The sequence below is a fragment of the Etheostoma cragini genome, chromosome 16, assembly GCF_013103735.1.
Source record: "Etheostoma cragini isolate CJK2018 chromosome 16, CSU_Ecrag_1.0, whole genome shotgun sequence".
Classification (NCBI taxonomy): domain Eukaryota; kingdom Metazoa; phylum Chordata; class Actinopteri; order Perciformes; family Percidae; genus Etheostoma; species Etheostoma cragini.
The window spans coordinates 21,722,026-21,750,016 of record NC_048422.1 but is presented as its reverse complement, the minus strand read 5'-3'; the positions used below and the strand labels follow the sequence as shown (position 1 = coordinate 21,750,016).

Genomic DNA, 27,991 nt, shown 5'->3' with positions numbered 1-27,991 from the left:
AGAGGTCTACTCCTCGACGCAGCAGCCGCGGGTTTGACTCTGACCTGCGGCCATTTGTTGCATGTCCTTCCCCACTCTCTCCCCCCTTTCATGTCTCAATCTGCCCCAAAATGATAATAATAATAAAAAACACAAATGTATTTGGACTTTAGATAAACAAATAAAAGACTGCTGTTTAAATGCTGTTTTTTTTCTCTTTCTGCAGGAGTGACAGCTCATTCAGGTTTTTTGCTTTCTTCTTCGTGTACATCTGTCAGTTTGGCATCTACGTCATGCAGTGTATCGGCATCGCTGGTTGGGGCGCCAGGTGAGGAAACAGGGCAAGAAGAGACACAATAGTGTGTGTTTACAATGGGCAGGAATTAGTCCCATGGATTATGACATACTTTTTAATGATAATGTGTTTTAAAGGTTGTAAGTGTTAGAATTACATTTTGTAATTCTTATTGTTTATTCTCTATTCTACAAAGGTCCCATGACATGAAGATTTCACTTTATGAGGTTTTTTAACATTGATATGCGTCCCCCCAGCCTGCCCATGGTGCCCAAGTGGCTAGAAATGATGATAGATGTAAACGAAGCCCTGGGTATCCTGCTGTGCCTTTGAGAAAATGAAAGTTCAAATGGACTGATCTGGCCCCTTATGACCTCATAAGGATTGCAGATCGGTTACCTCTCCTTTATCTGCTTTGCCCGCCCAGAGAATTTGGCCCACCCATGAGAGAAAGACATCATGGCTTTCAAACAAACAAAATGGCACCCCCAGCCTTCAAATTCAATGTATTTGGGTTTTAGACTGTTAGTTATGGGGGGGAAAAGGCATTTGAAGGTATCGTCTTCTAAAGAAGTTGCAATTTTGAGCATTTTTCACAGTTTTAACTTGCAACCGATAAATGGAGAAAATAGTAACTGACAGCTGCAGCCCCAGTGTGTTCCGAGTGTATTTATGACACAATTTAGGAGTCCAAAACATCCAGTCAGACTGAACTTAGTCCTGTGGCCTGTAGAGACACACAAAGGAGTTTCTGAAAAGACCAAAACCCTCAATATTGTGTCTTAATATTTTCCAACTTTCCTACCCTGAAAACATCTATCAAATGTACGTAATTTTTTCATTTCAGCAATTTCCTAAAACATTTGGGGAATGTTGCAAACGTTATTTAAACAGTAGATAATTGTGCATTTTGCTGGGGACTACTTTCAGCTGCAGATTGATTATACTTTGATACTGTTTAGTATTGATTACAGCAGGGCTACAGTTTATTGTTCATTGTTTACCGTTAGAAAAGATAGATGATTTTGTCGTCCACAGCGGGTGGATCTCAGCTTTGACCGGCCTGAATCGCAGCATCCCAGTGGGCATCATAATGATCCTCATCGCTGCTCTCTTTACCTTCCTGGCTGCCATGTCCCTCATCATGTTCAAAAAGGTAGACACCCAGCCAACCTGGAGGAGATTGAAGTAGCCTCTCTAATGAAGTCTACTCAGTTTTAACGCATCTCTTCTTGCCCCTGTCGTCCTCCCTGTAAGGTCCACGCCATGTACCGTACCACCGATGCCAGCTTTGAGAAGGCCCAGCAAGAGTTCGCCACAGGCGTCATGGCCAACAAGACGGTCCAGACGGCCGCTGCTACTGCCGCTTCCAGGGCTGCACAGGGAGGCTTCAAGGAGCAGATCTGATTGGCCTAGAGAGCTTGCTCCCTCTCCGTCCAACCCGTACCGTCCCCCATTTGTCCTCCTCTGCTCACACGCAGCTTCCTGTCGAGCCAACTGCCCTATTTGAACACACAGCGAGTCCCCCAGCCTTCTGACAATATCACAGTGGTTCATGTGAGGGCACTACGGTTGGCCCCCAAGTCCCCCATGATCTGTAATCTCAGTCCGAGTGAGACAACAACCACCTACTCTGGGAACCCTCACCCACGCTGCACTCCTACCACTCAACCAGTGTGCTCAACTTGATTTGTGTGTGTGTCCGTGTGTGTGTGTCCGTTCAACTAAATGAATGTTTGCGTGCCTTTTTGTCTGTCCTCTGTGGAGAGATTCTATTGTAGCTGAAACCAAGTCCGACTTTCTAACATCCCCTGGGCATTTCCCACCACCAGTTCTGTGCTCCCCAGCAACGCTGACTTCCTGTGTCTTTGATTTATCAACCTAATCACTACTTCATATTTTTACATTAATTTATTATCGGACAAGCTGAAGTCATACATGTCTCTCTCGTCTCTAGCAGCCCTCCCTGATTTGTTTTGCTGTTGTTCCATGAGTACATAACTTAACACTGCTGCCCCCTGGTGGAGTGATCGTGTATTGTTAAAGATGAATGCTGTGCATTCCAGTTTACTGCCTTGTCTTCTAACTTCTGCTTTCCTCAGAATTGGTTTCTAGAAAGTGTGTAGTAGTTATAAAAGTGATGTATCACACACTTCTCCTTGTGTAGGGCTAAGGATGTTTTTTGCCAAGGAAACGTATTCAAATTGTTCCTGAAATTGCAAAAATATTCAATTTACAACGATGCACCACTGGAAACCAAATCTCAACAAACACTAAATGGATTGCTTTGAAACTTTGTACGGATGTTCATGCTCCCCAGAGGATACATCCCGCTGACTTTTACTCTAGCGCCACCATGAGGTTCACATTCACAGATTTTGCAAACTATCTCCACAACCATGATATGGATTGTCATGACATTTGATTTAATCATCCATGTCCCATTCACGATGAATTGTACTCAGTTTAATCACTTGAATTTCCAACATCATTTCTAAATTTAATTTAATTTATTTATTTAATCATTTGGTATATGAGCAAATTCCTGCAAAACATTCCCATCAGCTGTACTTTGTGTTTAGTGCTAATGTTTTCAATTGTACTAAGCTAACACGCTAAACTAAGATGGGGAACATGGTAAACATAAATGCTAAACATCGGCTTGTTGGCATGCTGACGTTAGCATTTAGCTCTAAGCACCGCTAGCATGGCTGTAGAGTCTCGTTGCGTAAAAAAAGACAATAAACATCAAAATAATTGCTCCAGTAGACTTAGCAACCTTAGCAACACCCAGCTGTCCTGCCTAAAAGCAGGAGTGGATACTCAAAAGATGGTCTTTTTATTTATATTTTTAAGTGAACCATCACTTTAAAGTTTTTTATTTATCTGCTTGAAATCTTTTTCCTATAATGGCCTACATATCCATTGTGAAATTCAACCCAGTTGCATTTTATATCTTTGACTGCACTCTGTAATCCGTGCAAATGGAAGGATGTTTATAACAGCGGCCTCTCGCCTTCCTGCTCATTAGTGTCCGTACTTACTTCATACACGTAACATGCACCAGCTGAGTTCTGCATAGTTTTCACCTTTCTGTGTCATTTCATCCGACACAAATTAGTTTTGACGCTATCAACATGCAAGTAATGAGATCCACACTTCCTTATATACAGCTGCATGTTTATACAGTTTGAAGAGGAAAGTGCAACTCGTCTCCAGCTTTTCTTGTGTTCCCGGAGACTTACCTCAGTTTGACTCAGGATGTGCTCTTCACTTGCATGACGATCAGTTAAAGAATGATACGAGATTGTATGAAATACGACATCAACTGGCCCCTGTTTTTAAATATGTGCTGTGAAACTATATATTGCAATAAAAAAAATCTATATTTCAAAAGATGATTTAAAAAAAGTAAAATGGGGCAGTAATGTGGATGCAATGTTCTGATAAATGCTTGCATATTCATAATTTCACATTTGTGGATAGACTCCAGCAATCAAATCCGAAGATAAAAGTCAAATCTCATTAAGTCTCTTTAAAGTCATTCAAATTTCCAAAGGCATTTTACCTGCTAAAATGTTTTTTATCTACTATATGTTGCTTTAGCGGGAGCTAAAAAGCCATTTCCTCTGTCTTATGCGTGTTGTGTCTTATGTTTAAACCAGTTAAGCCTTTGTGTGTATTTGATGCGAATGAGTGTGAAAAGAGGGGATTTGGCCTTTAAGTCTTAAATCTGTGTGCAGGGAAGAGTCTGGCTGTGGGCCTGGGATCCTTCTTGACTTCCTGGAGATTTCTTTTTCTTTTCTTTCTTTTCTAAGTTTCATGCAACATGCCCTTTTTTGCTCTCTCTCTTTTTTTAATTTCTAACACACATTTCTGTACAAAGAAAGATGAGATTATTTCTTAAAAAGAATCAAAATGACTGGCACTTCCAGTATTTTTCTGTTATGTTTGACCTAAAAACCAATACATGAGAAATGCGAGAAAGGCATTAGATTGCAATGCAATGTGAATTGTGTGATGTGCTGTAGACGGGCTGTCTGAAGTTGTGCTTCATAATCAACATGGTGTGTGGTAGTAACACTGACAACTAAATTAATTTATAAACATCTCTAAGAATACAATCTTGATTATATAATTGAAAAGAAACAATAAGGGATGTTTGTATATTTTGTTTGATTTGCAGATGGACGGCCATTTGATCTAAATTGATGTAATTTTAAGATGCACTTTGGTTTGAGCTTCAGTCGCATGTTGAGTAGTTGAGTTTTGTATATTTATGGATTATGGTATTAAAACTGAATAAAATTGATCTTCTCTATGTGTTTCATGGTTTCTCTTTTGTATAAAGGAAAATGTTTACTGTATGTGTGGATCAAATATCCATATGTATAAAAGTGCATAAGTATATCAAGTTTGTACACACTCTTTTGAGTTTACGTGGGCTTGCACCGGCAGCCGAAAACCAGATGAGGTCAGTAGTTCTCAAAGAAGAGATTTAATTCACTTCACTACAAATGTGTTGCAGATTTATGCTACTAACTGTAGGTGAATAGTCAGTTCCCATTTCTAGAATCAACACCAGAAACTTTTAATGACGTTATACAGCTGTCAAACTTCCAAAGGATAAATGTCACCATGTCACCAGGTGATGATGGGGCCTTAAAAACGAACCACTAAACTATCCAGGATGTCACATACGGATAGGTTATTCAGTAGTGACTGTCTTAAACCTAAACTAAAACTACTTCAGGTTGTAATAAGTAAATGTTGTGTTTACAGGTTCTTCTGCTTCCCACAACACAGTAACCCAAAAATCAATGAATACTGCTTTCATGTGAACATTGTTGGGTAGTGGCAGTCGACGTAGTAACAGCAGTTCAGCTACTATTACTGAAAGTAACACCAATATTACTATACGTATTTATAAAAGTCATGGTTTTCAATAACTGACTCTTTCTCATTCTTTTGCTTTCTCTTTGTTGATCTTGCCCCAGTATCAGCCATTACTAGTAAATGAAATTAAAAAATCACCAAGGCTAACTGGCTGTCTGGGAAAATGCATTAAAACAAACTAACATAGGCTCTTCTGGTTTGCGTGCTGTATATCGGTTCATCTGATTTGTCGTGGTTAGGACAGGCATTAAGAATAACTATGACGTAATAGCCAATCTTCTTGCCGACGGTCTTCATTGCTTAAGTCATTTAAAACATGGCCGCCCGATTTGGGGCCCGCAGGCCAAGTTGCTCATGCTCTCTTTGTGTTGGCCTGCCATGGGTGTGACCTGCTCAGGTTTATTCTCCTCTTATTTTAAAGTGCCGGTACATATATACATACATATATATATTAATTATATATTATTATAATATTATTTTGTGTCTCTGGTGCTTCCACACACATACAAACTTGGGAAGAAAAATGTCATGCTGTTTTGAGTGAGGTCACTAGCCGAGACGAGGTGGCTAACCGTAGCGCATGCTAACGCTAGCATGCTAGCTCGTTCTCAATGGCAAAACATTGCTACAACACACACTAGTTCAACATAATCTCCAAAAGAACTACTTCCTGTCCCTGTTCTGCAGGTATTCCACAAGTGGCCCTGGTTTAGAAGAAGTCTCCCAGCTAATCCAGACTTGGACTGACCAAAGTTGGAGAAAGAGTTACCCAGCTGATGTGATCTTACCGAGCTACTGAGCATGTGGGACTCCCAACAAGGATAGTATAGAAGTGAGATGTCTCACTCTGTAGCTAAAACAAAGACCTAAACACACAGGGTGAAAACAGGATCTGCAGCAATGTGCGGTACAACAAAAATATGTTTTTTTAAAATGAAGCCATGTAAACCTATTCTAGTACAACCTAAAAATACAATTATGAACTTGAAAATGAACATAATGCTGAAGTTTTAAGAGTAATGACTATGAAACATACATTTTGTGCAGTTCAAAATGATGTAATCTGAGTTTAATGTAAAGCAATGTAAAGCCCAGTGCTGCTAAACTTCCCATTTAAATTACATACGCAGGTTTTGCCTATGGATTCTTCAACATCAACATTTATCTTTGGCCCGTGGGCGGGGCCTTCCCTCCAGATACAGTTTGGCCCTTCATACGAAAGAATTTGGGCACCGCTGATATAAAGGGATCAGCATGAAATTAAAACTGTTTTACGACCAGTTCAAAACTCCTTGTAGCATCTTTGACTCAGCAGGCCTACATCCCCAGGATGCTGACTGACTAAAATGTTTTGTTGTTGTTTTTTCTTGTAATCTTTGCTTGACTTGTCTTCAACGTCTTATTGACCTCGTCCTGCATGGACAATGTACGCTTGTGTTTTCTTCTCTTGCCTTTTCTGTCAAATGGATTGCATTTTAAGACTTTTACGACTCAATTCAATTTAATGCTACTTATAGTATGCAATCATAACAAGAGTTATCTTGAGGCACTTTACAGATATAGTAGGTCTAGACCACACTCTGTAATTTACAAAGACCCAACAATTCCAGGAATTCCCCCAAGAGCAAGCATTTAGTGCGACAGTGGCCCAAAATGAGAATTTCTTTTGCAGTACTGCTGGTAGTCGTAGTGGCAGTAACAGCCCTGTTAAAGAAGTAGTATACATACACTCACACACACTTTAGGACAATTGCACAGGAGTACTGCCTCCTTCAGTGTCTGCTCAAACAAACCTGCTGTGTGAAATACAACAGAGCGACACTCTCACGTAAGGGGAAGCTGGTAGCAGAGCCGAGTCAGTGCCAACAGGAAGGGGCACAGTGGAGGAATAATAGACTCAAGGGCTTCTCTTCTTTAAATTCTTTATCCATTTCAGGAGTTTGTGCAAACAGCTGACTCTGACTGCCAGCTGCTCTGCTCACAGCTGTCACTGGATGAATTCAGTTGAGTGGGTGGAAGGAAATGGATGGTTGTGGATGACATGCATGATCAAACCATTCATACTCTGATTCACAAACTTCAACTGGACATCTGGCAGTAAATTCAGCAATTTAAATGTTATCAAATATATTTCCAGTGTCTTCAAAGATGACGATCACCATGACAGAGTAGGCATTCTTCCTCCGCAGAGGTGTAAAAGGAAACTCAGTGTCTCTCTTTGTTCTCGCCCTTCTCGGACTCTTTCTATGGAAAGTAAAACTCGAAGCCTCTGGCACTGAAACAGACTTTCTGCTGCACTCTTCGGATTGTCATTTGTCATGTGCCTAATCTGGAAGTCATCAAGCGCTGTGTGTAGTTTTGAGTGTGCTAGTGGAGGAAGGGAGCCACAGGATTGCGCCAGAGGCTTCTCTGTTGTCCACATGGAGGGAGGAACATCTGGGGAAGAACTCGTCGCTCTGTGATCCCCCCCCCCACACACACACACACGTAGTGAACTAGTAATAGCATTTGGTAGCTGGGGATGTGGGGAATTTGTAGTTGTTCATTTTAAAGCACCTATAACCAATATTTGTATAGTAACAATGTATCAAATAAAAGTTTGAAACCAATATGATAATGTGAAAGGAGTCAACGTAGGGCTGAATCATCCCCCAAATCTGCAGCTCCACTCGGCTTAACGGAGCTTCATAGTGAGTTTTAAGTTTGTTGTGTATGTTTGCAGCGCACACTTTTTCTGTTTGGGCCATTCTACACTACCAGCTCGGCACCAAACAGCAGACAGACATCGTTAGAGACTAGATGGTGAACACAGTGGAGCACCCAACAGCTAAAGGGACAGATGTTTCCCTCAGGCGTTGGCAGAGACCAAAAACGGAGCTAAAAGAGAGAGAACATTAGGTGTCAGGTGGACACAAGTCTCATTGTCCGACCTTCCTCCAAAGTGCTGCGGAGGAGGGTCAGGCTAGTCCACACAGTATTCTTCGATGGAAGAAAAATGTGTTCCGGTTCATTGTCATTTCTTTAAACCAATCACAATCGTCCTGGGCAACCTTGCGGTTGGCTCTGCAAAATAGCCTCAGGTAGGAACTTGTTTTGGTGGAACGTGTACGTTCAAAAGTTGTTTTAGTTGTAAAAGAAAACTCAGATTGGACAGATAGTCTTGTTAGCTGTCTGGGTTTACCCTGCAGAGATCTGAGGAGCAGTTAACCCTTTAAAGTATAATGGTACTGTAAGACGTCTGAAATGGCAGAGAAGAAGTAGCATTAAATGGAAATATTCAATTAAAGTACAAATACATCAAAATTGTACTTAAGTACTTAGGTACTTAAGTAAATGTACTTAGCTGAATATGAGGCAGACACACACACACACAAACACACACAAACACACATACACACACACACACACACACACACACACACACACACACACATTCTGAATCAGTGGAAAAACTGATCACCCGCTGGCTGGAAAAGGTACCCACCCCCACCTCAAGGGCCAAACCGAGGTCTCAGCACCAAGCTGGGTGCTCCACTTGCTGCATCTCCACCCTCCTCTTATTCCTCCCTCCTCTCCTCTACTTCGCCACAGTGAAGCTTCCACTGGATAAAAACCAAACCTTTTTCTCCCTTCTCTTTATTCTTTTGGTAGAAACAGATGGCAACAGATAGGACACTTTCTACAACTCGGCAGACTCCCTGAAACCAGACAATACTAACAGCAATGTACTGTATGTGTCCTCAGCATTCATTGTCCATGTCCTTGTGCCCAAATTACAGCATGGCTGCTGAATGAGGACCAGACCTAGACCCTTCACAGGTCAGCTCTCAGCTCAGGCTAGGATTAAGCTCACTTCATTTCAGGATTTTTGCCAAGAGAGGACAAACAAAAAGGCACCAAAGAGCTTCCTCTGCGCATCTTGGCGCAGTTCGTGTGGAGAACAATTTCCGTCGATACATTTCAAGGGTCTGCACACACATAAATCATTCAAATGACAGTACATTCTGTAAGCTTTAAAAAGCTGAAGCCATTTGTTCCGTTAGTAGTTTATTCTGACTGAGTAGTGGTTCCCTTGTTGAGCTTATACTCACACGTGGCAAACAGTTACCAGATCCAGGCTTGCTGGTTGTAGTCTGGTGACAAAAACACCAGTGTTTTAAGGCAAGAGTGACATCATCAGCCCAGCCTGGATCAAGCTGACCAATCATTCTACGATCATCATAACTATGTACAAAATATATATAATCACACTTATTTACAGAACACGTGGTGACAGACAAAGCCTCTCTGGGCGTCCACATTGTTAAACATGAATACAATAACAGACACAGCACCTCTCGTTGCTGAAAGACGAGGACAAACACTGAGAAAAAACTTGGCACTTGTAGATTTCTCCCACATAAACGCAAAAACAGCTACAGACAAACACTCAGTTTTAGTGGTAAACGATGCACGGGCCTCTATTTCACAGGCCAGTCCAGATCTTCTTCTTCTTCTTCTTCTTCTTCTTCTTCTTCTTCTTCTTCTGCTTTTCCCAACAGGACAAAAGTATGTGGGCCTCAGAGGAGGCAGATGAGGCTTTTCCCCTCCTCGATCTCCTCCTGGACCTTGTCGCTGGAGGTGGCTATCTCGGCCTGTGCGGAGAAGACAGCGCAAATGAAGGTGAGAACGGTGCCACCCATGGCGGTGTAGAAGGCCCAGCCCATGGAGCAGAGCCCGGCCCGGTACGGAGCTGCGTCGGGGCCGCAGTACAGCTGGACCTTGTCTGAACCCCAGCCAGCGGGGTACAACATCAGACCAAGGATCAGGAACAGACCTGCGAGAAGGGGAAACAAACAGAAGGAACGTCGTTAACTAACTTAAAACTCACTTCTACACTTTGGCTTTCAACCCAAACTAAGACTTGATCTTATCTGTTTTTATATAGTGTTATTGGGTAGATCTTCACCCCCAGTTTATTATTTTTATGACATTGTGACTGCTATGTTTGCTGCCTTCATGTACAGCACTTTGTTCAGCTACTGCTGATGTGAAAGCGCTTTATACATAAAGTGATGATGATGATAAATGGTAGTTTATTGAAAAACAATATACACAGCAATATGAGTGTGCCATTCAACATACTGGAGAGCATTCTTGACTTTAGATTTGACACTGAAATCTGTACTCAATATCTGCTAATTGGTTTATTTCTATTCATCTTCAGTTAATTTTTCATTTTTTGCCAAATATACTAGGGACTTTAATAGTACCATGGGGAGTTTTCGACCACTAGTTAGTATGGCTGCCATCTAAACGCAGATAATTCAAGCCCCTCTCATTCACGGCAAACCTGAAATTGTCTCGACATTTACCGCTGGAGCTGTGAGAACGCAAATGTCCGAATCAGTTGGACCGGAGATTTTGCCCTGCCTGCTCCCTAGTGCAAAGCCTTTGTAATGTCCGATCGAGCCCGTGTATGAGTAGACCCGGTCATTGTCCGGAGAATTCACAGCAAGCGAGTGGACATGGTTCATAATGATAATAAATAGTAATACATTTATTTTTTCTAGCGCTTTTCTAAACACTCTACTCCTCGCTTCACAGTTTGGGTTTACGAACTGACAAAAGCTATGAGAGGTGGGCAAAGAAAAAAAAGGGAAAACTGGGAAAGTCTGTTAACAGGAAAAAGCAAGTTGGAAGAGGTGAGTTTTGAGGGCCTGTTTGAAGGATGGTAGGGTGCTTGACTGTTTGATGTGGTCGGGGAGAGCGTGGCAGAGGGTGAGTGCAGCAGCTGAGAAGGATCTGTCCATGACGTCTGTAACCAAAACCGGAAACAAACAAACATCCGAGCGTGAAGACAGCAACCAAACTGTCTAACTGGAGGGATGACAGGATTCGGGAACTTCAGTCAACAAACAACAGAAGTTCTGACATTTCAAGTAGGTGAGAGCGTGTCAGACAAGGACAATCTGTTGTGTGCTACAAGTGAGAAAGGAAAAAATAGGACAATGTCCACACTTGACATGTCGGACATTGTCTGCTGTTCATATGAGATAACTGCTTTATCGATTCTCACGCCATAAGTTGAATCCCTGAACTTCTTTTTTTATTATTTAGCTGCGTTGAATCCAGGTTTTACACAGAAGTGGATAAGTTGACATCACTGTTGTTTGCATCTCACCTCTTAACCTGCTGGTAACTGTTAAATGTGTGCAAAGGATTTCACTGTTTAAGATATCCTGTAGATCCTGGTTATACGTTAATATAGTTGTCAAATTAAAATAAAGGTTATACTGTGCAAAACTTCTCACTGAAATTTTAGTCCTATATTCGACTTTTACAGTTTTATGTGTTTCAGATTCCTAGTAAATAATGCATGTATTCTGATTAAAAAGAAAGGAAAAAGGAAATTTCTTTAGTCAGCTTCTCAACACAGCACTTTCACATCCAGACTGTGAAGATCAGACAGAAGCAGCATGTTAATGTTATTTTTTGCCAAAGGGCTTTAAGGCTGAGCAATTTTCAAATGAACGCAAACTACCTTCATCTTCCTCTGAACCACTGTCAACAACTGACAAACATCACCATCTTCAAACCACAGCGCATCAAACGGGCTTTAGTTTGTGAGGGATGACTGCAGCAAATCATCTTTGTGACCGCCAACATTCTCCAGTCCCAAAACATTTCCTGCCTTCAGTGCCATCATGGCATCCAAAGCATCCCATCAGGACCCAAATTAATGTTACGCCAGGCAGAAATGATTTCCTGACGACAGAAGACTGAAGATAATCAAAGCAAGGTCTCCGGTATGGCAACTGCCAAGGCAGGAAAGAGAGACCTAAACCTGAATCTTGACACACATGCCTGTCAGGTCAGTGCACAACAGAGAGCGGAGAACAACAGGAAAGAGGCAGCCGCGCTCTGAATCCCCGGCGTCCTGCATCTTGGTGGAAGGACGGAGTCACTTCCTGTCTCACAGTGACCTACTTCCACTTCCATGACTTGGCTTCAACACCTAATACCACTCCTGACACACACTGATCTTCAACAGTCAGCTGGCCGGACAAGGGGTCTGCCACCAATCAAAGCTCAGGAGGAAACATCTACAATAATGCACTTTCAGACAAATGAACCAGATTGGGAATGAGAATTTCAGCTCTCCTTCGACGAGCAGCTGCTTTGCTTTGTAAAAACAAATGTGGAGGTGAAACTGTCTTGCTCTTCTAATCTCCCTTTCCCTCTCTCTGCTTCCTTTCTTTCCCCTCCTATTCTCTCTCTCTCTCCCTCTTAAAGCACCCAATATCATATTAAACAAGGAAATGAAAACTAGGTCATAAATTCTTTCCACATGTTGCTGCATCGCCCTGACATCCAGACCGGCTCCAGTGATGGATTGAAGGTATACACACACACACACACACACACACACACACACACACACACACAAACACACACACACACACACACACACGCGCACACACACACACACACGCGCGCGCCCCCTCCCCCCCTTCATGCTGGACCTTCTAACCTAATATCCCACAGCACTCCACCCTTGCAGCCTTACTATTCCCTCTGCACTGGCTCTTGTCTCTTTAAACTTTCAAGCTGTCATTTCTCCACCATGTCTGATAGCTGCCTCCCTGCCACCACCACCCACCCCTCCTCCTCCTCCTCCTCCTCCTCCCCCCTAACCTCTGCTCCCACAGCCTCTACCCACAGCAGGTCTGCGCTCAGCTCCAAGAAATCTGGCCGCCCTTCTCCTTTCCAGGAAAAAAGAAGAGCTGGGATCCACACAAAGAAAGTAATGAGAAGAGACAGCGAGCGGGCAAAGGGAATTACTGGCAACTGTTTCTCTATTTATCAATTATTGTTTGGTCTGTAAAACAGCAAAAAATGCTCATCACTTTTCATTTCTTACAGCCCAAGACGATGTCTTTGGATGTCTTGTTTTGTCCAACCAACAATCCAAAACCCCGAAACATTTAATTATCTAGAACGTTTGTATAAGGAAAAGCAGTAGGCCTACATATTTTCAGTCAAGAAGATGAAGACAGGGCTGGAAAATATGACGATATACATTGTCAAAACAATATACTGAATATATACAGTGTGTATATGTTATATTTTGTACCTCCGCCAAGGAGGGTTTGTTTTTAGTTGGGGTTTATCTGTTTTGTTGGGTTGTTTGTTTAGCTGTCAGCAGGGTTACGGAAAAACTGCTGTCCCAATATTTGAATGAAACTTAGTGACAGCATGTAGTGTGAAGAACCCGTTATATTTTGGAGTGGATCCGAATCATGTGGCAGATACACAAATTATTTTATATTTTCATTAACATTGCAATATAGGGCATTTGGAATAATTGGAAAAATGAGTTCCAGACCAGGAAAATTCACATTGCAATATTATTGTGAGAAAGAGCATGCCTTTGCAGGGGTCTACACGCTCCGAGTGCTCTTTTAGTTCTATATTTTTTCCTCCCACGATGCCGAAAAAACAGCAGCTCAACTAAATCCTATCTTCATAAAGGTTACAAAGTTCAGTTTTAGAGAGGCTTTGATTCAACTTATGGACATTGCAGAGGCAGTGAGTTGTGGTGCTGTTGTATTGTTTTGTTTTGTTATTGTTAAAAAAAATATCCGAGCCAGGGCTTTAGTTTCAGCCAGGTGTGTTTAATTAACTGGCAACTGAGAGCGTGTCATGTTGACATGAGCCGGTCTGTTATTGTGAGCCTGTTAGCATGGTTAGCTTGTAGCTCAAAGCACTTATTTAATGTGGCTGTAGATTGTTCTCGTCAGACCTCTTAATGTTTGTTCTTAGAGATGCATTTAATGAATTTTGTGGCCAGTTGGGGGTTTGTGCAACAATCCGTAAACACAGCACTCCATGTTGACATGGCAAACCTGTCAGCAAATCATATTTACACAGATACAAATCAACTCGTTTTGTTTGTGTCCATGTGATGAGTGTGTCACAGACTGGGAGACAATGAGAAGTGGCTGGCATTTATAACCTTGGTGTCTAACCAGGTGCCACCAAATTATGATAACGACCCGCCCTGACTGCAGCCTCCTTAACCCTCATGTTGTTTTGGGGTTAAATTTGACCCGTTAAAAACAATGGTTCTTTGAAATAAGCACTGAAAATATCAACATTTGAAATGTCAAATAACTTTGGAAAAAACAACATGGTTGACGGGAGACAACACAAAGGTTAAGGAGACGACAAGTTAGTCAAGTGAAGGGAGAAAGTGAGGTAACAGTAATTTTTTTAACTTATTTTTAGACTTTGGTATTTCTACTTTTAATAGTACTTCTTCCACCATTGTAGCCTACTTAATTAAACACATGCTTACAAGTACAAGCTAACCTCTGAACACAAATAACTGATTCAAAACAAATATAAAATACAACATTTTAGGTATTTTTACAGTTGTACAAAGTTCAGACATTAACTTCAATTTAAGCTTTCAACGCTGACATTTAAAGCCGACTGTTGAGATCTCCGGCTAAGACATTATACTTTTAGCTTTAAATCATCAACAACTTTTGTAACAAAAGTAAACAGTTGTGTGTTTTAGACACAGCAACAGCATCATTCATTTGGATTAGTGGTTGTTTCCACCCAATGAAGTAAGTCCAATATTTAATCTTTTTTTTTTGCTCTCTTTTTGGTCTCTACCGAAGCCTGAAGGGACAAATCTGTCTCTTCAGCTGCTAATTGCTCAACTATGGTCACCACTAGTCTCTTACTGTGTCTGTCTGCTACTTGGTGCTGGGCAGTCAGTGTGCACATGGTTTGTTGGAGTTTATTTGATTAAAACAGCTGGAGGCAGCTGCTGGACAGTTGTTTGATGAAAGCTTCCCAATTAAAGAAGTAATTATTTATTGGTTGCTACCTATTGTACAATTACAGATAGATACAACCGTATATTCTGCATGTTTGCTCTACATCAGGTTAGCTATTGTGAGCCAGCCACACCTCCACTTTAAACACAAATATCCAGTAAGAGCTATCAAATGGGAATACCCTTTCTTATCAGTTCTTTACTCTTTTGCATAACACGTGCTATCTTATGTCAGAATAAGTAATGCTGCTTAAATTCCTGGAAAAAAGTAGTTTTGTTTTCCTCAGTTCTTCCAGCCTTGGGCTGAGTCACGGTCAACGGTTAACACTGTGATGAGGTCTGTGACTCACGGCTGGAGAAAAGGTTTAATGGCAGGTATAAAAGCACTCAACACTGAATCGGGAGACAGTTTTACTGCTGAATTTGTTTGGCGTCTTGTCTCTAATCCTGTTTGGCTGAAGTTCAACATGAGTGACGTTGAGTGAGGCCGGCGTTTTAATGAACGTGCAGAAAATTCACTTACAGGTAGTCTGCAAGACGTCTTTAGGGGGCCTGCAGGATACAAAGTGTACCCGACTGACCCTCAACAGAAGATCGTCTGTTTTAGCCATTCGATTACATAAAGCAAAAGGCAATGTATTTACCTTCAGCTGAAATCTTAAAACCACCTGAAACTGAGTCAGTTTAATGGCATCTGAGACACTGAGGCCAGCAGAAATTTTGTCATAGGGGACAAAAGAGTAAAAAAAGTACAAGTGATATCAGTGTATGTGGAGCTTAGGTTAATGGGCTTTGGAGACTCCAGTGCAATGACGTGACCATCTCTGGCAACAGCATCACAATCTTCCCATCTGAGGTCAATCACTTCCCCAAACATCTGCAGTCTGGCTTCAGTTTTCTCATTACCGGAGGGTCGGCACGAATAGTGGAAAGAGTGATTAGCAGAGAATCTGTGTGGTGTGGTGCTGCCGCTGGGTATCAGTGAGAGTGATATTATATACAGGCCTGATGAAAAGACCCCGTTGAAGACTTCCATGCACGCTGGTTGACTGATGGGTGTTGGAAAAAAAGGTGAACACCGTTATATTTTAGGTTCTGGGTCTTATCTCTTCCTGCGGTTGGAATGAGTGAAAAGTTATCGACCTTTAGCTCCACAGGCCCGAAAGAAAGCCTCCCACCTCCTCAGTCTTTGTTTGAAGCTCCCCTCGCCCCCTTTACTCTTCCTCATCCTTATCCTCTCCCCAATGAGGAGCCTCAGCGCTGCATTTCCACACTTTCATTACTTTAGTCAAACTCCCATTGCTTTACATAGATGGTAAATGTAAACAGAGAGATGTACAGGTTATGTAACACAGTTTATTGGTTGGCGTATTGGTGTGGCTAGGACCATTTCTAAAAACTTGACAATAGAGCGTTTGCTAAATGCTTCTTCTAACTTTGGGATTTCTCTCCAGTAAGAACTACACTCAGTACTCCGTTAAGTTTTGATTTATTTTGAGCAAAAACTTAAGAACAAAAGTTATGAATTATACAGTGTTTTTGTTTTTCAAGCGGGAAATCTGCCAGTTATCACAGAATGGGAAGCTTGACAGATGGAGAATGGGGTGGCTTAGCAATTGGTCAAACTTGTACTTAGAGGGATACTCAACCAAAAATCTGTTGAGTATTAATTATTTATGGCTTGTAGGGTTGGAGGGTGGCTCTGAAGTTAAGGATTGCTTGAAACAAAGAGCTACTCTGTTTGGATTCACACAGTAACAATGGATCCCAATGGAAACCCAGAGTCCCAGCAAGTAAAAACCCTCCTGCAGCCTGATTCACTCTCTGCTCTACATTCAACATGTTCAGAGCCAACCTGGTCTCACGCCAGTTCGTGAAATGGTCACGTTATTTTGATTTATTGATTTGTGTACAGGTCACACTTTTTGAACTTGACCATTTCACGAACATTCATGACACTGGGCTGCTCTGGGGGTACGCAACGACGAGGAACTGAATCGCTACAAGTGGGGCGGTGGCAACAACATGCGGGACGCCATCCCGGGTGCAGGAACGCGATCCCCAGCCTCTGTGGCACGCAACGAGGGGGAAATGAAATGCCGCTCGCCGGCCACAACAACGAGAAAGTTGGTTAGGAAAAAAAGAATGAGGAAAAGAACTGCCACACGCAGGACACGGCGACAACAACGGGACGGTTGTGGTTAGGAAAAGCGTAACGCAGAAAGAAACTGCAACACGTGGGACGCGATCCCCAGGGTGAAAGTCCTGTGTTGTTTGATCGATCCACCCCCCCGACAACCCTCCCTGTGCAGATCTTTGGCTTTTCAATATGACTTGCTACAGTAATCGTTCTGTAATCACAAAATAGGTTTCCCATTGACATACATTACTTTAAAATTCATAATCAACACACAAAAATAACGTTGTTTTAGTCGTTAAAGAGAAAACTCCGATTGGACAGATAGTCTAGCTAGCTGTCTGGATTTACCCTGCAGAGATCTGAGGATCAGGTAACCATAGTCCTCAGAAATTCACCAGAGTTTAAATGGTCAGCACAAAAACGAAAGATTTGGGACATCTGGCCAAAATAAGGGGCATCCGGCGAAACTTCCGATAAAATGTTAGAAAATTATGGAAATAACATCCATTGTGTCCTTTCACATTAAGCCGTTAAAGACTTATGGAGTCAAGCGAGCGTTCCAGTAGCCATTCACAATTCCCTATGGATTTAAGGGTGCTCTCAGGTCAGCAGGCCTTGTGCAGAGCTGGGTTTACTGCTCGGCATGTCCTTCACCGCACACCCACTTCTTTCTGTTTGGGCCTGTACCAAATAAACAACTGTGGGGGAGGACAGCCATAATCACCACAGAGCTGAGAGCAACAGTCTGTGAAAAAAGAGGAGGTTCAGCTAACATGATCTCATGGCCTCCTCCCTTCCATAACTCACCACGCTGAGTCAAAGAGGCCCGAGCTTTGGCCTCAGACACAACCATTGGATACACACCCTTCAAACACAAACAAGAGATACGCATGCGTGTTCAAGTCGTTTTTTAGGCCAATCAAGATTCAGAAAAGCTCCAGCTGACTGGTAGAAAGTAAACATTTGGGTGAACGTTGCTGAGAGTGGCAACAAGTCACAATGTGTTTTATACCTCTGACCGCTTGGGGTAAAAGTTCACAGAAGGCTCCACAAGAATCACACACAGTTCTAGTGGTGGGAGTTGTGGTGCCCGTAATGACTGTGTTCAGCTGAAAGTAGAACTTTTCATTTACCTTGATGAACGGTGGAGGCCACAGGAATGAAGAGAAACAATTAAAGGTTAGCTTTAAGATCCTTTAGTTATTTTTAGATCAGTACAGTCAGTGTGCAAAAACACATCTTTCTCATCTAGGTGTAGACGGGGAATTATGAAGTATATCAAGCGGTAAAGTACATTGAAAAATAGTATTGAAATATTTTTTTGTCTTGCTTGAAGGTCCGTATTGACACGGTGGTTGTAGCCACACCCCCAAGTGGGACTAAAGTAGGTTATGGTAGAAAATTACTAGTTTGTACAATGTGTTGTTATACCAAGTCAGACATAAAAGTGTCACAATAATTGTTTAAATATGTCTCTGCCGGAGGACATTCATAGAGTTGCATTGTGTTGTACACATGGAAAGTGACAAACTAATTGTGTGAAGAAGTAAAAACTGGAGAGAGACGTGTAAACTCTACCAACTGTGACACCCTAACACACCCTTTCGATCATTATAGCCGAGCAATATATCAGCCGGCTGATATTATCGGCAGATGTTGTTTTTTTGTGTTTTTTTTAAATTAATTCATCAGAATCATTTATAATGACAAATAAATGATTCTGATAAGTGAATATTTAAAAAATTAAAACGGTTATATTATTTGTATTGTTGAATGACACAAACCTGAGTTTGTTTAATACCTCTGTACCTGAAGAAGAGCTACATTGATCTCTAATGTAACAGAAATAAGTTTTACATGGAGACTTCAACTGTTTTGTAAGTCTTTGTCAGGCAGTTATCATTCTTAAGATCGGTGGTATGCACCAAATAATTTAAATACGTGTCATGTGCACATCTCACCAGCAATCCCTTGCAGCAGTCCACACACGTTGAAGATGCTTTTCTTCAAGATGCTCTGGAAGCACATGGTGAAGACCGAGATGAACGCCACGGCACACAGCAGCAGGATCCCTGCCGCCAGGAAGATAGAAGTGGCCTGCCAGAACCCGCTGGCAATCTCCCCAAAGTGTATCGCGTACGGTCCGCACAGTATTCCACGCTTCAGGTGGGGCAGTTTTATACAGCGGCCGTAGATGCCCAAAGTGGGCCTGTAGGCCTCTCCGGCTGTGGTGGCCCCATGGGGGCCGAAGACAGCATCGGGTGTGCGGGGGAATCCCACCAGCCAGTCAGTGCTCATGAAGGCAATGAGCTCTCCAAACGCGGTCACAATACTCAGCAGAGTCCACAGCATGGAGCGGCAGGTGACAATGACATGGCACATGCTGACGGTGGCTGGAGTCTCTCTCTGCTCCGATTTCTACGCTGCTGAGAGGACAGGTAGAGCGCGAGGCCCTTGAAAGACCGAGAGCTAGTGGTTGTGATTGTTCTCCGGCAGCGATGTGAGAGCAAGTGAACAATTCTCGGGGAGGAGGGGGTGACAACGCTGAAAACACAAGGTTCTGGTCAATGATTCACAGTCTGCTGCTTCCCTCTTTTTCTCTCTGCTCCTTTCACTTCTTATCTTCTTCCGGTGTCGTTTCAGCACAGCTGTTCTTCCTCCTCTTTGAACTAACCCTCCTTCGGTCAACTCAGTCTTCAGGCTCTTATTCTGTCCGGTTTTTGGTGTCTACATTGTATTGAAGTTGTGTTCCCCGAGCCAGCCTGCTGGCGTCACATCAGACACACCTAAGAGATAAAACAGAGACACAGGACAACAGAGTGAGTGCTTTAATTGCACGTATAAAATGTAACTGCATGTATAAAAAAAGAGTCTTTTTGTTTTATTTGAGGAAGTGCAGCTTTTCTGTTTCTGCCCCATCATATTTGGAAAAGCAGAATGAGGAAAGTGTGGAGGAGGAGCAGAGAGAAGAGGAAGGGAGGCTTTTGGTGTGGCTCTTTAGGAGAAGGGTTAATGAGTTGTGTGGAGACGTTTTCATTTGAAGTGGGCCTCTTCTGTTTTCAGGGTGTTTATGTTCAATGATTTGTAATCAGGGCACTTATCGTGGTTCTGTACTCCCAGTGGATCGTCATGATTGTAAAGATGAAAACTGGACAACAATTCATGTTTTAGAGGTGGAGATGGGAGTGTTAAAATAGACGTGGAAACAGCGGGATGAGAAGCGGAAGCACACAGAGAGAAAAACAAGCCGGAGGCCTCTCATCAAGCAGCCCACAAAGCTGACCTGGGGTCAGTTAACGGTTGATAACACAGCGGCTGTCCGGCCATACCGTGGCTGCTGATAACCTCAGTGACATCAACCCTGGCCTGCAGCCCAGCTGAGTCAGTGATGCTACAGCACAATGAGGAAGATGCAAACAATGTCAGTTCATAAAAAAGACACATCTTCCACCAAGACATACACAACTAACATCTCTTTTGTTTTTCATTTTTTTATAAAAGTGAACTTAGCGATGACTGCAATCCTGCAACTGCATGGTGTCAAGAAGGTCTTTGTTTAAGTTTGAATGTGATACCTAGGAAATGGAGTGCAACAAGACTAATGAGTCTACAGCCATGCTAGCAGCTCTGTGAGGCTGTCCTTAGGCACAGCGGTGCTTTGACCTAAATGCTAACTAATTGCTCAATATTAAGGAAAACAGGCTCAATTGTTTTCTTGCTAAGGAGTTAGGCCATGTTCACATCATATCATTTAATAATTACGAGCAACCGAGTCAGAAAAACATTAGCTATTAACATAAAACAGCTAGCCTGGCATTCTCAAACATTTGTTTTCATTGTATAACCATTTGCTATGAAGGGTCCAGTCCTTACGTACATGTCTCTGATTAAAAAAAGATACTTTTTCTAGTTAGCATTCCAATAAACAGACAACAAATACCCTTTCCATCATGTCTGACTTTTCAATCTTTTAACATTCTATTTAAGTTATGGAAAGTTAGAGATTTTATCTATGAGAGACATCAACAAATATGAGCGCATACATTAAAACACAAACATTGGATTTCCTGAAACAGGCCTTTGTGCTCATGTTATTAATACAGCTCTGGGCCAAAGCTGACAGTTGTTTCTTTTCTTTGAGTTTTTTTTCCTGCCTTGCCTTCTGGGAGTCTGTTAGTCATTCTCCAACTAGTGTTTAGCAGAGCAGCAGAGGGATCTGAGGGCCGCTATTTACACGTGTGCCGCCCGCACTGCGAGGTTTCCCTCACTCTGCCCCCCCGATGTGCCCTTACAGCGAGGGTTGCGGGCCATGGCCATCCCTTGTGGTCACATCCCAGCGAGTGTGTGAGTGCGCAAGAGCATTACACAAACCTTGATCTTTGTCATCCTGTAGAGATATGAACAACAGTTTTTTTTCCACCCTTTCTTCTAGAAAATGACCCAGCTCTGTGGTTTATTACAGTACAGTGTGTGTGTGTGTGTGTGTGTGTGTGTGTGTGTGTGTGTGTGTGTGTGCTAACATTGAGTATGTTTAGACTGTGTAAAGCAGATGAGATCGTAATAACAGGCACAGACAGCCGCCTCGTTGGATTTTGACCAAATTAATTTTATGAATCACAAGCGTTCTTGTTGCCTTACCATGAACAGATGCAGGAACAGATGCAGACCCACATTCACGAGCTGGAAGTTTTGAAAAACCTCCCACCCCCTCGCACAAAAAGACTGTTGAAGCTCGAGTCCCAGAGGTCCTATGACGAGACTCATGTTTGACGTTAGGATTTCAGACCAACGGGCAGTCCGGAGTTTTAGGGTCAAACATTTGCCGGCCAGTTGCGAAGGCTAATTCCTCACTGACAGGAATATTGTTGGAAAACAGTTTGGAGGTGAAACAATTCAAACCAGCTGGGGGGATACAAAGCTTTGAAGACCTGGACACTTAACCTTTGACCTTTCTTATTTGGCATCACATGCCTGTTGGTTACACAGTAACTACTAGTGGTTCTAAATTTGTCTAAAGCTGCCCCTTTGAATGTGGGTTAATAGATCTAAAACAAAGTCTAAAACAGGTCTGGTTCTATTAATGTACCTGGTACTTTTCAGAACATATCCCAGACGTCTGCTCGCTGTTCCCAGACAGACCGATTTGAGCAGTTATCTGAACAGAAGTTTCCCAAGATAGACAGAAGCGTGGCACTCCATATACAGTATGTGAGGCTCGAGGTGGATTTATGATGTCCTTTATACTCCCTGAGTAACCTGGGGGGAGACCCAGGATTATTTGAGGCTCGGTTTACATACACAGAAGAGTTTACAAGCTTCAGACTGCACCCACCACCCCAATGACCCCCAGCCCTAATCCCCAATGCGAGCACACACTTACTAGACTCCCTGCCATCTGACACACGCTCCCTCCAAGTAAATGGAACTTCTCCACAGTTGGACATCCGTTTCCCATCAGCCTTAACTAATGGAGATGCTCAAAATGATATTCAGAATATCAAAGATCAATAAAGATGCCTGATTGGATACGGCAGAACACCATTAACATTCACACTCAATTAAACAATGGACAATGGGCCTTCTCAAAATGGCATACCAACATACAATTCATACTAATATGGTTTAAAATTGAATATGAAGTGCATTCCAACTGCATATTATATATGTGTATGCAAGAAATAAAACATACATACATACATTAGCAGGAATTTCTGAGTTTGAGACACAAGCTTACTGTACAGGACATAGTCAACTGTTTCAAAATGCATTGCAGCTCTTCAGAATATCCAATGGCTGACCAGAGGCAGACAGTTAAAAAAAATGAACCGCTGGCTAAAATGATTACGAATGACGGCAAGTGCAAATGTGGGAGCTTGCATACTGCATGTATTGTGCTGTAGAATGCCATTAGTTCTGCAGGTTTTTGGTCATAAACCGAAGTATTCAACGTTTGAAAATTGGGTTTGATGAAAAGTCAGGGGGTCGCCAGAGTTATTACAATTCACCCTGAGGGCGACTTGAATGTTTGTACGGAATTTCACAGCAATGTATCCAACAGTTAACCTAGTGGTGGTGCCGGAGGAACGTCATAGGATCGCCAAAGTCATTAGGCCTCAACCTCTGGGGATCATGAATGTCTATGTCTGGGGATCATAGTTCTTGAGATATTACAATCTTGACCAAATGGGTGGACCAAAACACTTATCAACCAACACTGCCATCCCTGCTGCTGCTACCACACCTCCTGTTTAAAGTGTCCACACAGGCTTTCTCTTATCACAGCAACAAAACAGCAGGAAACGCCTTTTCACGCTGCCGGGGACCGGAAACAATCTACATATCTATGGACATGCCACAACCAGAGTGACGCGTCACCATGGAGAGTGTTTGTTTAGACCTGGATGAGTGGTTTAGGGGAGAGTTTAAGTAGGGTATACATGCTGAAGATAAGCTTTTAAGTATCTCATTCTGTTAAATATTATCCAAACTGAGAAGTATGCAGCTTCTATTTTTGGGGATTCCGTTGCATGTCCAGCCCATACCTTTCATGTCCTACAGGACCCAAGCAATTTTAAAACAAAGGAAGCATTTATAATTTGCAAGGATCTGTTTGAATGGGAAGCCCTTGCAGCTAGGGAAAGGAAATGCAGACCCCTGAAATACTCTCACTTTCTTTTCTCATAACCTGGTTAAATGAAAAATACAGCAAAAGTAAAAGTTCTTGATTTGGGCATCCATCTGATTTTGTATTATTCTATAGCTCTTTTGAAAGCAGGACAAAATACATCTATTATTTAAGGAAAATTAGAGACTCTAATACTTATAATAGCGGTAAATAACAAAAGGAGTCCATAGCCAGGTTTTCCTTGCACTGCTGCACATCTGCTCAGCATCCTGGAGCTTGTGATTCAGACCTACATAATATACATAGTATACATAATATTTACATCCTATGACATCAGCCAGGAACCCAACTGACAGTTCATATGAATGCGTGACTCAAGTGTTCACCCCTCAGTAGGTTAAATGGAGGAAATTAGTTTAGGATAATTAAGAACAATAAGACCAACCTGTCTCCATTGGTCTGTGGATAGTCCAGCTCTCCTGGAGATGTGGCTTCTCTGCCCTGACTCTTCTCCTCTGCTCACACACTTTTAATGCCTCTCTTTTTCTCTCAGACTCCTAACTCCCGAACCCTCCCCACATCCCTCCTCCCTGGACCACCACGTCTCCTCTGATTGGCTGGGCCTGACACTGGAGCCACACTTCTTGAGAGAGTCCACATGGTGGCCATATTTCAGTGCTGAATCTGGGTTAGAATAACAGGAGCTGGAGCTGCAGAGGGTCTCTCCTCTTTCTTTCTTTCTCTCTCTCTCTCCCGGTCTCAGTTTCTCTCACCTTCTCGCTCTGTTTTCATTGCTCTCTGCACACTTTCAATCAGCCAATGCCAAGATCTTATAATCAGCCCAAATGAGAATTAGATTTTCACTTCCTTTACAAAAAAACGTGTTAACCTCAAGTACACATTATTAAGTATCCTCCTGCGAGTACATATACTGTTGGTATACTTGCAAGTGGGCTAGTTAAAAACTTTAAGACTGAATTCATTTATATAAGTATACTTAAAAGAGCAAAAGTGCACTTTGTGCTACATAACTACTTTACCTTGTGTTCAGTTTAAGTGTTACTTTGTGTTTAAAGCAGTTGTGGAGAGAAACTAAGTACATTTACTCAAGAACTATTAAATGTGCACACTAATAACCAATACATGAACAACACACACACATCCTATTCCATCCGTCATCAGTCACTAATAAATACTTAAAGGATTAGATAGCTGCCTGGATGCCCACTAACTGATAGAGCAGACGGTTGACTGCCTGACTAATGAATTACCTTTCTGGCTGATGGGAGCAAAGTGTCTCAGGATTTCTTACAAAAGCACTGGGATGGAATCAGCCAACACTGCAGTCAGCTACAGCGTTTGTCTGACTGTTGTAGTCCCTTACACAGGAGAGAAAATGAGTTCCATATGAGGACGGAAAAAGAGGCCGACTTAAACAGGAAGAGAAACTGATAGGCCGGAGCTCTTGAGGGCAGCGTGGAAAGCCTGAGGAAGAAGCCTTTCTTATCAGTTTGAATGGACGTTCAGCCGTAACAGTTTCCTTTCAACCCAGATACATATATCCTGAACCTAATTAAATCTCTCCTTTGACCCCTTCTCACTAAATCCTGGTGACTCTTCCTCACCCTGTTGTCGTGAATTGGATGGGAAGAGGTTAATGGGCTTTTTTAAAGGCACACTAAAATGTCTAGAATATCACAAAAATGCCTTTTCTCAGGAAAAAAACAACTGACTGTTGGCTAAGCCCCACACTCTTTAGGTACTGTTCTCGCAGAGCACATTAACAGTTCAACTGTGAACTCAAAATGATTTATCTGGGCATGCTTAGCTTTGCAGCTTACATAGGGGCAGATAAACAAACAAACTGTTTATTCCAATCCTTACACTTTTGCTCTTCCTTGGTTTTGGAAAGATTGTAAAAAAAGATGACGTAGGTCTATCTGCGGATGCTTACTAGACCTCTATTCGGGCCTTAAAAAGTTAGGCCTGACAAGGCCCAAGCCCTACAAAATTGCAAACAAAACAGAATTGCCAAAAAGACAACAGCCTCTATTTCACCTCTTTAAACATATCACCTGACCGCTCATATACCGTGCAACCCCGAGCACGAGCGCGAGCCCAAGCCTGTGTAAAATGATAGAGTAAAGACCGTCGGGTCCCATTGGGTTTGGGTAAAGATCTTCAGCTCCAGTGCATACCTACTACATGACACGCCATCGAAGATGATGCAATCAATGCAATTTTGTTAGGTTTAGGTGTTTCACGTAGCCTACAAGACTGCAGCATCGAACCTGGAGTTCCCACACCAAAAGCATGTGTTATGCCCTCTATGCCATCTCCACCATTCAGGTGCTGCCGGAAATTCCGCCGTATGGCTTTTCTTTCGGCGGGATACCTGTTACCTTCCGCTTTCTTTGTGTTGGAATTTTATTTTGCAGAGTTGCTGTTGCTGCGTGCGGCGCTGCCCAAGACGATTGTGAATGGTTGAAAGAAATGCAGATGAACCACAGCATGTTTTTCTCCCATCTTCGAATGCTGTAGACTCACCAGACCCAACACTACAGCGCTGTGGAGAAGGGTCTGGCAATACGAGACTAGGCGTCAAGTAATGCGTTCATGTCTAAACCACCAGCTGTTCAACCAATCAGCATCCGCTGAGAAGCTACCGCCGTGGTTTAGATGTGTGAATGACGGTCGCGACTGTTCGTTTAAAACAATAAGGTGGGCGTGATAGACAGAAGTTCATCAAATCACAAAAAATGACAAAAAGACACCACCCTTGAAAGAAATTCAAAGCAGGACACACCTGCTGTGTTGCTAAGCTATGATTGGACAACAACAGTTCCAGGGAGAGATTTAGCGACAACAAGTTGCTTCTAAAACATCTCAACTGCACTTCCTGTTTATATTCTCAACGATATCAGAAACCAACCTGACTGTGAGCAGATGTTCTCAAAGATCATGTTGTTGATTCGGAGATACAGATACAGATCAGACAGAGTCTGACCACATATCGTCTTACAGGCTAATGGGAAGCCGGCGGTGCAGCAGGAAGATGCTCCGGGAGATTTCCCATAGCAGCCTCGAGGAGCTCCGACACAGTGCAGGCCCTCACATCAAAGAGCAGAGGATCAGAGGAGACAGCGAGAAAGATCCTTAGCACATCTGCACACATGTAGCCTAAACACGCCAGGTTAAATCATCATTCATACAGATCTGACAAGGCACTCGGTGGAGCCTGGTTGGTAATTCATCTTTCCTTGTCAGACTTATCAATAGTGTCTTGTAGATCTGAGAAAAGTGGATAAGTGTAAAGCAAAGCCAAGCAAAGGGGGAGAACTGATAACAGTCAGATAACACGTCAAAGAAATGAAATGCAAGTGACCATTTAGGTAAGATGTCGATGAAGGGAGTGGCCTAAACATGAAAAATAAAAATCCTAAAAGCTGTTCTTAATGTGACACGAAGTTATGAGCATAGCAACAACGCAATCAGTGAGGTGTTGTGTGTGACCTGGAGATTCAGACTCAGCAAGAAAGTGATTTCATACTACAGGAACCACACACTTGATTTTGGCTTGCGTCAGATAACTGAATGAGGTTTTTATCTCCATGTGTCTTCAATCTCTCCGAGTGTTACATCACTCCAACGCCAGCCACCCTAAAGAGGCTACGCAGGGTTCACTGTGGAAAGACATGGAAATGACGGACAGACTGATGGAATATTTGGCTTTGAGGAGTTATGGAGTTTCCAGTTGAGGAAAATAATGACAGCTCACCTGCATACTAGTCAAACTACCTAGAGTGCAAAACAAATGTCTAGACAGGGAGATCATCTGACAGCATACCTGATGGTTTCATATGGATGCAAACGGTTTACCCTTCCCATTTTAACTATCAGACATGCAGTCTGAAAGCAGATCCTGAGTGACGAATGGATGTTGGAGATTCTTCTCTGCCATACATTTGCTTCTTTGTGCAATCAGAGAAGCCTGAGCTAAGTTTGAATCCCACAGAGGGAGCAGCTACGACCATCTGGCCACTTCAAGGCCCCGGCTGCGTTAAGCCCATCAACAGGCACATGGAGACAGATGTTTAGCATTTAGCTCACAGCCTGTGTCGTGCTGGGTGTTCAGGACCAATATGTCACTTTTTCCATACCATACTTTGAGAAATATAAACATGTTTTTTACATAGAAACTTTGTTAAATGCTGTCTAAATGCA

General features: G+C 42.5%; 2 protein-coding genes across 7 annotated transcripts in view; one reads left to right on the top strand and one right to left on the bottom strand.

Moving 5' to 3' along the window:
- The window catches only part of LOC117959244 (secretory carrier-associated membrane protein 1-like), a 31,200-nt gene extending 9,551 nt beyond the window's left edge, over nt 1-21,649 (top strand). For 2 of the 3 annotated variants that reach the window (XM_034896245.1, XM_034896246.1), the window contains 3 exons: nt 206-307; nt 1,313-1,430; nt 1,532-4,597. In XM_034896245.1, coding sequence (XP_034752136.1) covers nt 206-307; nt 1,313-1,430; nt 1,532-1,681 — 370 coding nt within the window. In that variant the 3' untranslated portion in view covers nt 1,682-4,597. Of the gene's footprint in view, nt 1-205; nt 308-1,312; nt 1,431-1,531; nt 4,598-21,609 lie in introns of those variants that run through there. The other variant, XR_004659902.1, reaches the window with a different exon arrangement.
- The window catches only part of lhfpl2a (LHFPL tetraspan subfamily member 2a), a 41,417-nt gene continuing 22,626 nt past the window's right edge, over nt 9,201-27,991 (bottom strand). For 2 of the 4 annotated variants that reach the window (XM_034896250.1, XM_034896247.1), the window contains 2 exons: nt 19,110-19,928; nt 9,201-9,992 (listed from right to left, as the gene is read on the bottom strand). In XM_034896250.1, the coding sequence (XP_034752141.1) occupies nt 9,730-9,992; nt 19,110-19,524 (678 nt within the window). In that variant the 5' untranslated portion in view covers nt 19,525-19,928 and the 3' untranslated portion in view covers nt 9,201-9,729. Of the gene's footprint in view, nt 9,993-19,103; nt 19,929-24,212; nt 24,336-27,991 lie in introns of those variants that run through there. The other 2 variants (XM_034896249.1, XM_034896248.1) reach the window with 2 other exon arrangements.